Source organism: Nothoprocta perdicaria, unplaced genomic scaffold (genome assembly GCF_003342845.1).
Source record: "Nothoprocta perdicaria isolate Ctin4 unplaced genomic scaffold, notPer1 scaffold_50, whole genome shotgun sequence".
NCBI lineage: Eukaryota > Metazoa > Chordata > Aves > Tinamiformes > Tinamidae > Nothoprocta > Nothoprocta perdicaria.
The window spans coordinates 4,022,574-4,036,903 of record NW_020455755.1 but is presented as its reverse complement, the minus strand read 5'-3'; the positions used below and the strand labels follow the sequence as shown (position 1 = coordinate 4,036,903).

Sequence of the window (14,330 nt, the reverse complement as noted above, 5' to 3'; positions counted from 1 at the left end):
AGTTCATCTTTCTCAGATTAACAGAAGCATGTCGAACAATTCACGGTCAGGATTTATTTCGGTGGTACAGGAAAAGAAAAAGCATGGGAATAAAAACATTTCCAGTGATTATAACACATAATTAAAGGTGTTTTAAGAAAGAGAAATTTCATCAGAAATTATATTTTACAGGTCATGGAATACTTTGAAAAGCTACCATAGGTAACAGTCGTAAACAATATTTAAGGGTGCTACTGTGTGCACAGGATGAAAGAAGGGAGCGACAGTTTTGTGCGGTGTCTTTCTTACGCACAGGCAGATTTAATCACAGCTGCTGTGGGCATTTGCAGTGCAGTCCTGTGGTGCAAAGGATTAGTTTACAAAATGCAGCTTCTATCTCCAGGGCCTGAGAAGGTTCTCGGTTCCCATGCAACATTAAGGAGCTTAGGTTTCTTGCCCATGTAAAGTGCCCCTGCGTGGCTGTGTGGCTCCCCCTCTGAGCCGTTCCTGAATGGCAGATGCACCCTGATTAGAAGAAACTGGATCTTGGTCCATAGTTATGTCACCAGCTGCAGTCTGGAATTCAGAGACCACAATTCTTTCAGCTTTGAGCCCTCCGCTGGAATCTCCTTGCATGGAACACGTAATACAATCACACAAGTAATAGTAGAAGCGGAGCAAGAACTCAAAAACTGCAGATTATTTGAAGTTTAGGAGGGATTTATCTCAAGATGTAATTGCCGTGGAAAGTAAAGTATTTGAAAGCTTTAGTACAAAAGAAAGTCTTGCAAGATTGGTACAAATATGAAAAGGGTTTTCAATATTGCTCCAAAGTGTAATAAGACTACTAGGTGTCAGCATCAAGCTAGATTGAATCAGTGCACTGAACTAAACCTGCCATCACTGTGGACAATCAGAAACCATTCTCAACACCAAACATTAGGCTAAGATAAAGCTAAACTTTACAGGCTAAGTGCTCTTAAACTTCAAACTGCAACAAAAGTAAACAATCTGTAGAGAGTGCAAACCCTAACAGAGTTAAAGACTCTTAAACCCCAGAAATTTATCTAAAACAGGTATCACAGAGTGCTCATTTCTCTTTCTTGTCAAAAAATCCTAAGAACAACCAACACTTTGAGAACCTGAGCAAAAAGGAATCCATTCAGTCCCCAGGCAACACTCCAAAACACACATCAATGTTCTCTGCTTCTCTCTTTCATTTGAGCTGAATTTTCTATTTTCCTTTCAAACCAACAGTGCAGTGATTAGTTCCTAAACCTACTTATCACGCATGTTAGGCTGTTGAAAGCTGTATCTAGAACATGGGAGACTAACCAGTGCTCTTGCTCAGCACTGCAGCCTCAGATCCCAAGGAACATTCAGAGCTACCGAGTTACTTCCAATCCTTCTCAGGTATCTCTACTTCCTCATCAAACAAACCCACTTCTAAAGCTAATGACTTTTTTTTTTTTTTTTAAGTTATTTGATCTTTATCATTCTATCTCCACTCCCAAATGTAGAAGATACATTTAAGTAGAAGCACCTCTGAAAAAAAAAGAAATTTTGCGGACTGATTACTATAAACTGAAGAGACTTATAGTTTTTGGTAGCATGGATTATGCCATAAGAAAGAGCTTGTTCCATTTAAATTCTCTATTTATAAATCATGTGGTCTCTGTAGTAAGTGTAGCAATTATTTATGTGGCAAAATGCCATCACAGAAATACTTAAATATGGCTTTAAGTTTCTAAATACAACATGACAGGGGAAAACAAGGATATTGCCATAATCGCCCAGTTCTTCCTCAAATGCTTTTTGAACTTCTCTGCTAACCTATACTAAATCATTTCTTTACATGAGACATATCTCTCTGAAAGGTGTGATCTTAGTTTAACTCCAAATCATTAACTAGTATGTGTTTATCTTTCAATCAAAGAGAGAAAGGGAACAGACAAATTGTTATATAAATTACTTTATAAAAGAAGAATCAAAAAAATCAGAAAAAGCGTATTTTGATTGATATATCACTATATATCAATTGCTGAACTGATATATCAATTCTGGAAGAATTACAGATGGAAAATCCTGCAAGAATTGTAAGTGAGAAGTAAGGCAGAAGAAAAAGGACTCTATTACCAAAGGAGAACTTACATGCTCTAAAAATTTTGTTTTCATGGGACCTGTTGTCACATGTGTTTCTCAAAAGGTTACAAATTAGCTTACATTTAAAAGTCAAATAAAAGATTAAAATAAGCTAGATAACTGTATCTAATAAATACTTTTAAAAATAACTTCAGTTAAACTCAAACATCAGCAATTAAGTGATTACAACTCTGAAGCATATCACTAATAAAATATTCTCTGGAAAAAAAAAAAAAAGGAGCAGGTCCAAAATCTGTTATGGAATGCAACTTACTTGTAAGCTGAGTCACTGAATTACAAACGTCTGCTTGTTAGGTGCTATTTTTACAGTTCCCATCCAGTGGAACATCAGAGTTACTCTCATTGTAACAATAAAAACACCTGTTTCCACAATACATTATCTTCTATGAGCTTATAAAGTTTCTAAACAGCCCTACCTGTAGGACCCTTGCACTACCTGACTTCATCTTCTAAGAAGAAACGCCTATAATTACTAAGAGAAAGAAGGCAGTCATCTCTGACTCCTGAATGAGGACTAGAAAAAGCCTTTTCTGACTTCAGAATTCGTTATGTGATTCCAGATTGTCAGGTTTTCGCATCCAACTGAACTCTTCCTGTGCCAGATCCTTTCCTATTAATGTTCTGTTTGGCTGAATCTAGAAGAAATTAAGTTGAAAAAGCATTAAACGCAGCACAAACATTCAGAAACACTGCATTTGCTCTATACTGTCAGTATACCATTAGATAAAGATGTCCTACATACTCCCTGATACGATCGCTATCTCTACTCAACAAGTATGATGCTTAAAAAAAAATGATAATAGCAAAACATTAAATTCTGATATCAAAACATTAACTGTCATGGAAAAAAGAAAGGCATTCCTAATAACCAACATGATTTCTCATATTCCTATAGTGCTTTGTATCCACATACCACTGACAAGTGTGTTCCAGCGTTTGTGGGACATCTTATGCTTGGAGACAGCTGAAACACTGGACTCTGCAACTTTTTTTCTCTAATGCATTAAGTATGAATAGTATCACTGAGTTTTACCAGCCTAGTAATCTTCAGTACTTAAGTAGACTTTGAGAGTCTCTTAAAACCCCTTTACCCAAGAATAGCAAGAAAGTTATATTTAAATTAATCTAGCACACATTAGCACAATCATCTCAGCATGAAAATTATGCACACACACACAAAAAAAGATTTTGGCAAAAAAGTGCTTGGGTAAAAGCAGCAACGACTGGTCACTTCAGCTAGTTTATCCAGATTAAGTTATCCTTTAAAACAAACAAGCAAACACCCAAAAAAGCCAATTTGAGCGTCAGCTCTTCCTTCTTTCTCAAATGTAAGCATCTAAACATACAGAAAGCACTTCTGTGTGACTACCATAGGAGGGAGCACTAAGGGTTCATGTATGATATATAAAGGTAGTAACGTAGTTAAAAAAGCTGCCAACTTTTTGACAGAAATTGACAGAGATTGAAGTTCCAAAAATGAAACCTGAGAGAAATTAACCTGCTTTATTTCATTACAAGAAAGTGTTGCTGTAACAGCTACTTTTAGCATATCAGCATTTTTTAACTGGGTGTTAGTCAGCACATATAATTCTTGTTTTTACTGCTGTAATCTCCCCCAGTATTAACAAAATTGCACACACCTATGTTCAGATGCATATGAAAGCAAAAGAAATAAAAATACCATTAATCAAAGCTTCCAAAAATACTGAAAATACCTGAAAAGGCTGGCTGACACCAACTATTGACTGCATATTATTGCTGTAATAACAAAGCACAAATTCTCCTCCCATATTAGGTATTTCTTCAGCATTCATGTAAACCTGTAAACAAGAAAAAAATATAGGCAAGGGATTACTTCCACAGAGAAAGCAATTCACAAAAAAAATTCATTCATAGCACCATAAATACAGAATTTACAAGTAAGCCATTTTTAAACATAATTTTGAAAAGAAGAAGACAAATTTAATGCTATTACTTCATTCACATCTCAGGGAAATACCCATGCCTAGGAATGTCCTTAAAAACTTCACGATAAGGCTACATACTCTGGCCGAGTCAACCAACCAGGTTGCTACTTTAGAAAGAGGGTGAGATATTTCTTTGTAATCCCCTTCCACGCATGCTGGAGATCAGATGACTCCACAGAAAACTACCCGGGCAGAATTATTCTAGAATACCGGCCACGTTTTGTCTGCCTGTGCACACACGTATGCTATTTTTTTCCTGTTTAATTGAGAAGTTGAACCAAGGGACAGACAGACCTATAGAGAGAGGAGGGGAACTGATACAACCCATTAGACTATCTGAAAACTAAGCCAGGGTGGAAGAGTGAGTACTGTTCACCATGTTAGTAAACTAAATTTATTCAGCAAGAAGTCAGAAAAAGAGTCACAGTTGTTCCAGGGAAACAGCAAGATCGATCAAGGAAGACAGAGGGAGCTGAACTGCCTCCTGCTGGCAACAAACTGTTAGCTAAGAGCTGAGCAAAACTAACCTCTGTTTTGTACTACCCTAAAATCTTGCAGTTCTTAGAAATCCCTGCCAAAACAGTTTAGGTTTTTTAATTGCTTTAGTTAATCACTACTAGAAAGGAACAAATGATCAATTCATCAATACATTCAGACCTGAGAAAATACACTGTGTTACCCAAAAATAAAGGAAAAATAGCAAGGGGAAAAAGGGGGGATGCAGAACCAAAGTACAAAGTAAAAATGGAACAAATGGATCCCTGAATGCTACTATTTCAGAAGTTATAATTGGCTTACTTGTTTGCTGTCATTGTTAGAAGAAATCTCATCATCTTTTACCCAAGCGTAAGTGACATAGTCATTTACATGCTTGAACGTCACCTGCAAAGGAAGTTGCAAACTGTCAACTCCCTGAAGGACCAACACATCTCACATAGAAAACTCAAAAGCCATGAGAGACATGCTATTTCACCGAAGGTCTAATTAAAACATAGTATTTTAAAAATCAAAACATTTTGGGGGCACGTATGAACCTTTGGTATTCGAGAACATGTAAATGCTCTGTTTTTTAATCCTTCTGCTGACCTCCTCCTATTTTTGCTCTCTTTTTGAGAGCTCTTTGAACTGCAGGCATTTGGAAAGGACTATTCTTTTCCATAGCTTCTACATACCATTTTGTTTAAATCACCAGCTGCACTTAGCAGAACATCTTACACAGAATGAAAAGTCCTGCATCTGCCTCTGCATGGAGTTAAACTCTCAGCATACAAAAGTACCAGCTACCAAGGATACAGGAGGTTTGTAAAAAATCACAATAAATCACTTCTTCCTGTCACATTCACCATCTTCATTCCAGTAAAGAGCTATGATGTACTGGTAACATCACCTTGAAAAGTCCAATCCAGTCCCAAGTACTGCTTGGGAACTCAGGCACTGCAGAATAACTGATTACAACATCATGTTCAGCACTCCATTCACCCTCAGGTTTCAATATGACAGAAGGAATTGACAAAAGAGGCTTCACCTAGAATAAAAATCAAGATTTACAGTAAACCAGCTCTTATTCTTTCAGTTATTCTTACAAATACTTACAAAGTTTAGAAAAATGGCTCAATAAAACACACTAGCTTTAAAGAGTTAAGGCGAGACAGCACCTCAAGCCCAAAAGTTCCTGTAACAGGTTTGTGATCACTGATGCCATAACTCATGTGACTGATATAGTTATTCAAAGTAACAGATATTGTCTGTTCTTCTTCAGGTAATTCAGTTTCTTTTGATGTATGCTGGCAGAGATTCTTCACTCTCCAAAGAACTCTATCTGTCCAAGCTGGCTTTCTTTTCTTCTCACTGTAAGAGTGCAAGATAAAAGTGAAGTAAGTAGAAAAAAAAAGCTGCCGAAGAGCTAAGAATACTGTGTAAAAACTACTCAAAGTTAAGATTCTCAAGTACATGTATTAATGTAAGAAAGCAATCACATCCAAACTTCATTTTACAGCTCTTTACCATGCTTTACAACCAAGGTTTCCTTAATTTGAACTCAGCTCCATTTATAGGAGGTAAGTTTCACAGATTTCTGAAAGAGAGGAGTAAAATGAAGAGAAGAAGGGGCATTCCCATGGGTTAGTCAAGTTTTCTACAGGAAATGATACTTTCTCCTAAAACGTACTATAAAAACATGCAAGAACAATGAGATAATACATGATCTGACTCAGACTTTGAACACAGTCGTTCTCAGAAAAGGGACATAACTTTTAAGAAGGATGCAGAAAGAATCTGAATGACATTTACTTCCTTATTCAAAACTTTTTTTTTTAGAACAAATTGCTTTTAATAACTAAAATTGGTCAAACTTACGTAGATTATACTAATTGGAGATGACACAGCAATGTTTTATCTAAAAGTCCTCAAATCTTTACCAGAGAAGCTACTGTTGCCTCATAAGAAAAGGCTGTGAATCTCACAATGAAGAAAAAGTCTGTAGCCTGCAACTGTGCTATACATCAAACTGCAATCATAATTCAGAGTTTCCTTTTATACCATATCAATAACAACAGAAGACATGAGCCTTTCGTGGTTCTCTCTGTAGTGGGAAGAAGACTTAACAGCAACCCTCTGTATGGATGTATCACTTCAAATTGAAATGGAGAAAAGATCATACCCTATGGAAGAGGAATTAGAATGGACTGGATTGAATTATAAAGGTTAATGAGCAGGATGTGTAAGGAAAACTGTCAGTTTAGTAACTTTGAATGTCAAAATCATCGTAATCTGGAAATGTCATTTAGTTTAATGCTCAACATGCTTTTTCTTTTACCCCTTCCCATATATAGTTCTGACTCACCTATAATAAGGTGGAAAGATTTTAAATGACTGAGGGGCCATATCCCACTTACTTCAGTAATTATATAAACCGACAGATATCTTTATGAGCTGCCATATGTCTGCTCTGCTGTGCAAGAAAATATCAAAAGAACAGCTTAAGTTAATACACTTGCTACTTCAGAGAAAATGGTGCATAAGATGGGAAAGAAGAACCTCAGAGCCAAACCGGAAGAAAAAAAAAGGCATCAGAGATAACAAATTACCGTGTGCTTCATTTAAAGCAAACTTGGCAAGGATGCTTAGAAGACCCCAAGTGACTTGAAGTCACCCTCCAAACAACCCAAATCACCTCTGCTAGCTTTAAAAGCAGGATGCATATAGCATTCATAACTCTAAACTGGATTTATGCTGCTCCCTTTATATTTGTTCATACTTAGACTGCAAGTCTTCGGATACGAATGAGTGAATTTACCTAATCGTGCAACAGCAGAGGAGATCACACTGCAGCTTTCAGATAGGTTCAAAAAAATCCCTGAAGAAAATCAGCTATTATCTGATTTTCAAATATTTCACAAAAATCAAATCCAAAGCTCAGGAGGTGCATTGTTTTGATTCAGAAATATTTACAAATCTAGGAAATCCAGAAAATTTTCTTCTTACTTAAACCAAAACAGGGACTTCTGTTCTCTGGAAATAAAGAAAAACATCAGTACAAAACCCCTGTTTGGCCAGGAGCTTATTCTTCCATTGAAGCACGATTAATATTTAACAATAAACTTTACAGTCAGAGCAAAACATAACTCAGATATTAGGAAGAAAAAAAAATGAACGTTTCAACAAGTGCTATCTTATTCTGTGAAATTATTCCTTCCAAATAAAAATAAATAAATAAAGAGTAGCTGTGGTGATTCAGCCACTGCTACTTCCCTCACACAATCAGCGGAAACATTCATTTACTCAGATTTGAGCATGGAATAAGAGTTCAGCAGCCTCAGTTAACTCGTAAATTAAGGAAAGCTTAGGTTTGCTGTGCAAAGTGATATTTACTCGAGCACCAGGTTCACTCTAATATTTCATGTCTTAAACACATCTTGACTGCGCTTTTACCTTGTATCATATACATCTGAATAAAGGTCAAACTTGTAGGTAGGTTTAAACTGCAGAGGACCCTCTATGAAATCCTGAAGAAATGCTTCCTTCTTCTTCGCCATATTTAACTGCAGAAATGATGTTTATATAAAGAATAGCTTTTAAAAGCAGTATTTAAAAAACAAAGCTTGAAGAATATTCAGAAAAGGAGCTGAGAGCATAGTCCAAATAGAACCCAACCTTTCAGTAAGTACAAAATATTTAAAAAAAAAAAAAAAAAACACAGAAGGTCACTTTGCTACTGCTAGACAGATGATACGGCCAGTTGAGAATCTCTGTAGCAGTTCTACACAAAACAAACTCCAGCATCACCTTATCTTTTAAAAGCTAATTACTAGATAAAGAAAAATGAGACTAAGTCAAGGTATGGAACCATTCGCTCGCCATGGAACTTCACTGAAAGCTTCAGTCATACATGAGCACTTGAAATTACCATGAAACTAAAAAAGAGCAAGTTTGCAATTAATTATGATGTTTTTGACAAAGATGTTTGTGAACAAAGTTAGACCTGTTCCAGCTCAAAACTACTCTGAATTTGTTTTTCTTAAATAGAAAAGAGAAATACAAGAGACATTGTTAACTAATGCGTTGTGTTTGTATTCAAAAAAAACAAGAAAAGTCAACATACCTGGTCCTTTTCCCACAGTAGATTGTAACGTCTGTTATTTATCGATTCTCGCACAAAATGAATGCCATAATCTGCTATTCGGAAGTTTAGATCTCCAAACCAAAAGAGAATGCTTAAAAGAAAAAAAAAAGTCATCAGAATTATGTATAATTCATATAGTTACAGAAATTATCAATTAAGTAAAGGCCAAGAAGCCTTCAACCAGATCCAAGAATTTCAGCGGGAACAAAAATAGTTCAAAACACAACTCAAATCTTTACACAAATACATGGAGAAAGAAAACAATTCCCAGCAATCAGAAATATTCTGCATATACACGGGCTTTATCTTCTAACAATCTTCATGTTTCCATGATATCTGCACTTGATGTGCTAATAAATTCAGTGTAATCTGACGTGGGAAGATGTTACCATTTCCAGTCTGCTCTCCTCACATTCAGAAATCACACTGAATGACATAAAAGTGATCTAAGAAAAGTCTGAAGTGCAGAACGCCACAGATTTAGAGAGTACAATAGACAAAAAAACTATATACACAAAGCAGGGTCAGTACAACTCACTCATGATCCAGAGTACTGGGAATATTCTCTTCTTCAAATTGCATTTCCAGAATTTTCTCAAAGTCATCCAACCGCTGCTCCGTGTTCTCCATGTGAGCTGGCAAATGGCAGTTCATGAAACAAACAGTATGGCCATAGAGGGACATGCGAATGGCAACTCCTCCTTTGTTCCCCTGGTAGGAAAGGTCAACAATATTCTCTGAATATCTGAAACTATGATCAATACTTGCAAATACAATTATTAACACCAACTATTCCATTTTTAGTCTTGCTATTTAGGACGTAATCATGTTCATTTATATCCAAATAAGCATCAAGAAAGTAATAATTTATTTCAGCTAATAAACTGTGGAAATACTACAGTCTGTGCAGCACTTGTATACAAGATTGGATTAGGCACGACTCATACGGTTTGTCAGTTAATTCATTACTAAGGAAACCAAACATTCTCTCTCCCATCATAAACCCATTTAGAGGCACACACCAACATAAGCACCACATAAGCAAAGCAACCAAGTCTCAGACAGTTCCTTACCCAGTATCCATAGAGGCCTGTGCGTGTGTATTGGGTATGAATGTCCCGTAGGAAAGGCAGGTGGACGTGCTTCACAAAGATCAGAAGGAGCAATCCCTGCATGCGAACAGAGGAGAGCTGGAACAGAAACAGAGACAGACAGGGTCACTTCCAGGGATTACAAATATAAGGTGACCTCAACACATGAGTATTTGTTGATACAGCTCTTTACAAGTCTTTTTTTTATTTTGTCTGCTTCACCAGCCCATTGTCTCTATCTTTAAGTATCCCATGCACTAAGAGACAAATCCTTGATTTTTCATCCATGATCTTAATAGCACAAATCTACGAATCCTCAAACACCCAAAAAAAAAAAAAAAAAAAAAACCAAAAAAACCCCCCAACTTTCAGCACATATCCATTTGTTCTGAAAACCAATAGAAATGTCTAAAAACCACAAGAGCTACTTGTAGGCATCTGCAGATCTGCAGAAGTTACTAGCTATAAACAGCAGCAACTCCTGCTTCAATGCCCGTAAAAGTTGATTTACTGAATCTGCTGGATTTACTGAATCTGGATTTACTGCTTCCAAAGCAAAAATGATTAAGGAACATGTAAGACATTGTTTCTGCATTAAGATACTGGTATGTTATTCTTTGTGTGTGCAGAATTAACTCAAGATGCACAGTTCAGTATAAAACCTCCTTCTGCAGGCCCTCACTATGTGTGAAAACACAACGGATGCTTCTTTTGCTGGGACTCTTATTAATCCAACCAATATGTAAAGCCAAATAAAGGAAAAACCATTCCCAGACAAAAACAAGACCTTGCTTATGATGAAAAGAATCTAATTCCAACAACCTAATGCTTTAAGAACAGATTTTGTTAGTGAAGAGAGAAAACATCCCATGGAGGACTACACCCAACCTCAACTACACCTCTACACCCAACTTCACTGCAGAACAGAACAGGCAACTGCTCCTCCGTTTAATGGAGCTTATGCAAGGAGTCATGTGGAAAGCTGGCTCTCCTAGGTGCCCATTTTGATTTTGACCTGGCTTGCCAGGAAGGCACGTCAGTGACCTGGTTCTCCTCTTATTAGTGCTAATTAAGACTTGCCAAAAACCATTAGGTGGCAGCATCCATTCATTAGTGCATCCTAAGCTCTGCTTTAATAAATTAGGAATCCAGTCAGCCACGCATTCCACAGGGATTTCATTTTAACACTATACAGTGCCTGAATGTCATCCTGTGGCTATATTTTAAATGCTTATAAGCAAGGACTTGTACTAAGGTGAAGTATGTCTTCTTTCTTTTTTTTTTTTTTTTAACATTCCCAATGGCTGCTTTATTTTATTTATCTTTATATAGAGAGATCAGTCCGAGGGGAAAAAAAAAAGTTTGACTGGAACTGGAGAAGACAATTTTCTTCACTGTGGTGACATTCAGAGATGTAAACTGTTACCTTGACGTAGCCCAATGGTGAGAGCACATTCATGAAAAAAATGCTCCAAGGATCATCAAATGCCAAGTCAGAGAGAAAATTTGTGATCTTTGAGTTCACTTCCTGTAAGCTGAACACATGAAAATTAGTCACGCTAGATCATCACGTTTTGACAGAATTCATATAACCTTATCAGAACACAAATGACAACATTCTGATAGACCTCTGTCCACATTTCTTAATGCTGTTCAGTTTTTCAGTTACAAGCAATTTCACTCATCCACAGGTCTAACAAAGAACATGTCTTGACATGTTCAACCAAATCGGAAAAGGTGACAGTTTCACTAAAAGGTGATGCAAACCCGCAAGGGCAGATTCTACCTAATTAGGTTGCACCAATTTCTTTAAAAGACACTGGCTTTAGACAGCTTCCCATCAAAAATATTTTTTTAATTCTTTGTACTTAGATAAAGAAAGGATATTTTGTGTTTTGTCACATGAAATAACTTCAGAAAGGGGAGAAAAGTCCCTTGCTATAAACCACCTCTGTTCTTTGTCATTAACTCTAGTCTTCATCTTCTACAGCAATAGTATCAAGCCACCTCCTGAGAGATGATTCACACTGTGTAGCCATCCCCAAGCTGATGAAACACAGGTTTTGCAATAAACTTACAGAGCAACTTCTTTACTTTCTTTCACATCTACTTACCCAATAACATACATATCCATAGCTGGACCCAGTGAATTGAGCTGAAGTAAACTAGTGACATCCGGCGGTGGAGAAGCTGTGCCCACATTCCAGGTAACTATGTGCAGCCTACAATGAAGATGGAGAAAAAAAAAAAAAGTCACCAATGCTAGAATTTGAACAGGAATAAGTAGCCTGAAGAGCATCTAACCTCCCTAACCAAATTTCTGTTAACAGAAAACAAGGATTTTTTGTCATGACTTGTCAATCAGAAGCCTGTTTCTTAGTATAAAAAATAAAGCCAGCTATCAAAAACCTGAATTCTTGCCACTTGTCCTTCAGCTTCTTGCCCCAGATAAGGAAAGCTTCATCTAGCGTGCGCGCCACTTTTTCATGAATTTCATCATCTGAGCTGATGTCCTCTACACAAGCCATGAGCTGGGCCACCCGCTGCCGGAGGTGCAAGCGGCTGCTGGAGCTCGTGCTGCTGAGGCTCGCGGAGCGGCTGCGGAAGCCGTGCGGGCTCTCCAGGTCCTGGAGGGAGAGGGCTGCGGCATCCTGGGGGGCATCTTCGCCACCGAACGATGCCATTCGCTCAGGAAAGAGCAACTATATTCCAAAGGACTAAGGCATTAAAATCCCAAGTATAAGAGAGTGATTTGTCTTCAGGGCCGTGAAGATTCAGCGCTGCTTCTAACCAAACAGGACAAATGCAGTGCTGTTCAGCAGTGCTGAAAAACTGCAGCGCTACCAGCACACTCAGGAGCTTGTTACAAAAGCTGCACACACTGAATCATTTTTTCCTAATAGATTTAATGTGATTAATTCTATAAGCTTAAGTTTCAAAAGAATTTATTGTTGATTTGAATCAATCATGTGCTTCCATGGTAGGTTAGCAGAAATATAATCACCAGCTTCCAGGCGTACAAATACTTAGTTCTGTCCAAAACTGAACCAAAACCACTCCACTCAACTGCTTCCAGTGCTCGCCACAGAACTTACCTACTGCTTTACTTAAGACAAATATTTTTGTCTTTTTGATTTGATTTTCTGTATCTCAGCTTCTAAAAACAAATTCACTTTACACTTCTTGTGCAGAGGCCCTATAAACATTGCTACACGGTTAAATAATCCCTCCAATATCCCCATCACTTTTATGGCCCCTGACAATCAAGGGTCTGCTCAAGGTGACACACAAAATACAGAGAAGAACTAGAAAGTGACCTTGCATCCCAAACTAGTTCAGTGATTCACACTTTTTCCCACCAATTACTTTTCCTTATAAGACTACACTGATGTTAAGCAAAAGCTACCGCAAAGTGATCCTAAAATACATTTCTAGAAGAATAAAAGGTTGTTGGCTGCAGATCTCATCCTAGTTTCAAAGAAAGAGATGCATCACTTGGGAATTCTCTCCAACTAGTAATTTCTGAAGATAATGACCCAAGGATACAAAACTCAAATAATACTGAAGTCAGCACTCGTTACTGATGGAAATTATACTCCCTCGATACCTTCGCTACTAATACAAACACAGGAAAAACTACAGTGCTTAAATTTACACCAGAAAAAAAATGAAAAAAGAAAATTGAGGGGCACCCTTAAAGGTTGCAGGTTATGACTGCGCCTGCAGGAAGGAATTAACAGCGAGGGATGTGTGTGGTCCTGCAAAGCACATACAGAGGGAGCATTCAGAGTCCTCCCTTTCTGTCATTACTCAAGAGCAGAGAAGTTTTTTAGGGCTGCGGAGTCATCGTAGCAGAACGTCACGACGGCGAGCACACCTCTAGGTACACAGGAGGTTTGTGGCCCTTTTTTAATCCTCGCTACACAAAGCGGCTCGCGCGCTGCGCACGCAAGGGCCTCCCCAGGTCACACAGAGCTCACAAGGGGGCACCGCAGTTTATCAGCGAGGAGGAAACAATGTAATGATGCAAATAATAATAATAGGGTAAAAATAAAATAAAAACACTTAGAGCTCGAAGGCAGCGACACCTCCGCGCTCTTCCCTCCCGGCCAAGAGAGGGGAGACGAGGCCCTGCGCTGGGCAACAGGTCTCGGACCTCCGCCCCCGGGCGCTGCGACGGCGACGCTTTCACCCCAGAAAAGCGGCTTTTCCTGCCCGCTTCATGTGACCGCGTAACGCGGCCGATTAGGTCTCGCTAATTCCCGGCCGTTACGTCAGGCTGCCGCCGCGGGACCGAGCAGCCGCCGCTCACCTCAGCTCCCCGGCGCCGCCGTAGCGCGCCGCCTCCATGCCGCCGGCCTGGCCGGGGAGCGCGGGGAGCGCAGCGGAATGGAGCGGAGCGGGAGCCCCGGCCTCAGGCTCGGCGCGTCCCGGCCGGGGCAGCCCCGGGCGCCGCCTCGCTCCCCTCAGCGCCTCGCTCCCCTCAGCGGCGGCGCCCGCCGCTCATTG

The 14,330-nt window shown here is 38.7% G+C and overlaps 1 protein-coding gene across 2 annotated transcripts; it reads right to left on the bottom strand.

Annotated features, from left to right (window-relative positions):
• Positions 1–482: 482 nt before the first annotated feature.
• INPP5K (inositol polyphosphate-5-phosphatase K) lies at positions 483–14,190 on the bottom strand. 2 transcript variants are annotated; one of them, XM_026047851.1, is made up of 13 exons: positions 14,134–14,190; positions 11,936–12,043; positions 11,248–11,356; positions 9,804–9,920; positions 9,269–9,441; positions 8,710–8,821; positions 8,040–8,149; positions 7,593–7,619; positions 5,765–5,957; positions 5,497–5,634; positions 4,908–4,991; positions 3,858–3,962; positions 483–2,777 (listed from the first exon to the last, which is right to left on the bottom strand). In XM_026047851.1, exons 1-13 carry the CDS (start codon positions 14,169–14,171, stop codon positions 2,679–2,681), a joined length of 1,413 nt encoding a protein of 470 aa, XP_025903636.1. In that variant the 5' UTR covers positions 14,172–14,190; the 3' UTR covers positions 483–2,678. The 2 variants fall into 2 exon arrangements, with proteins under 2 accessions (XP_025903636.1, XP_025903637.1); XM_026047852.1 differs by lacking the exon at positions 7,593–7,619 and having other exon boundaries at positions 2,679–2,777.
• Between the last annotated feature and the right edge of the window lie 140 nt (positions 14,191–14,330).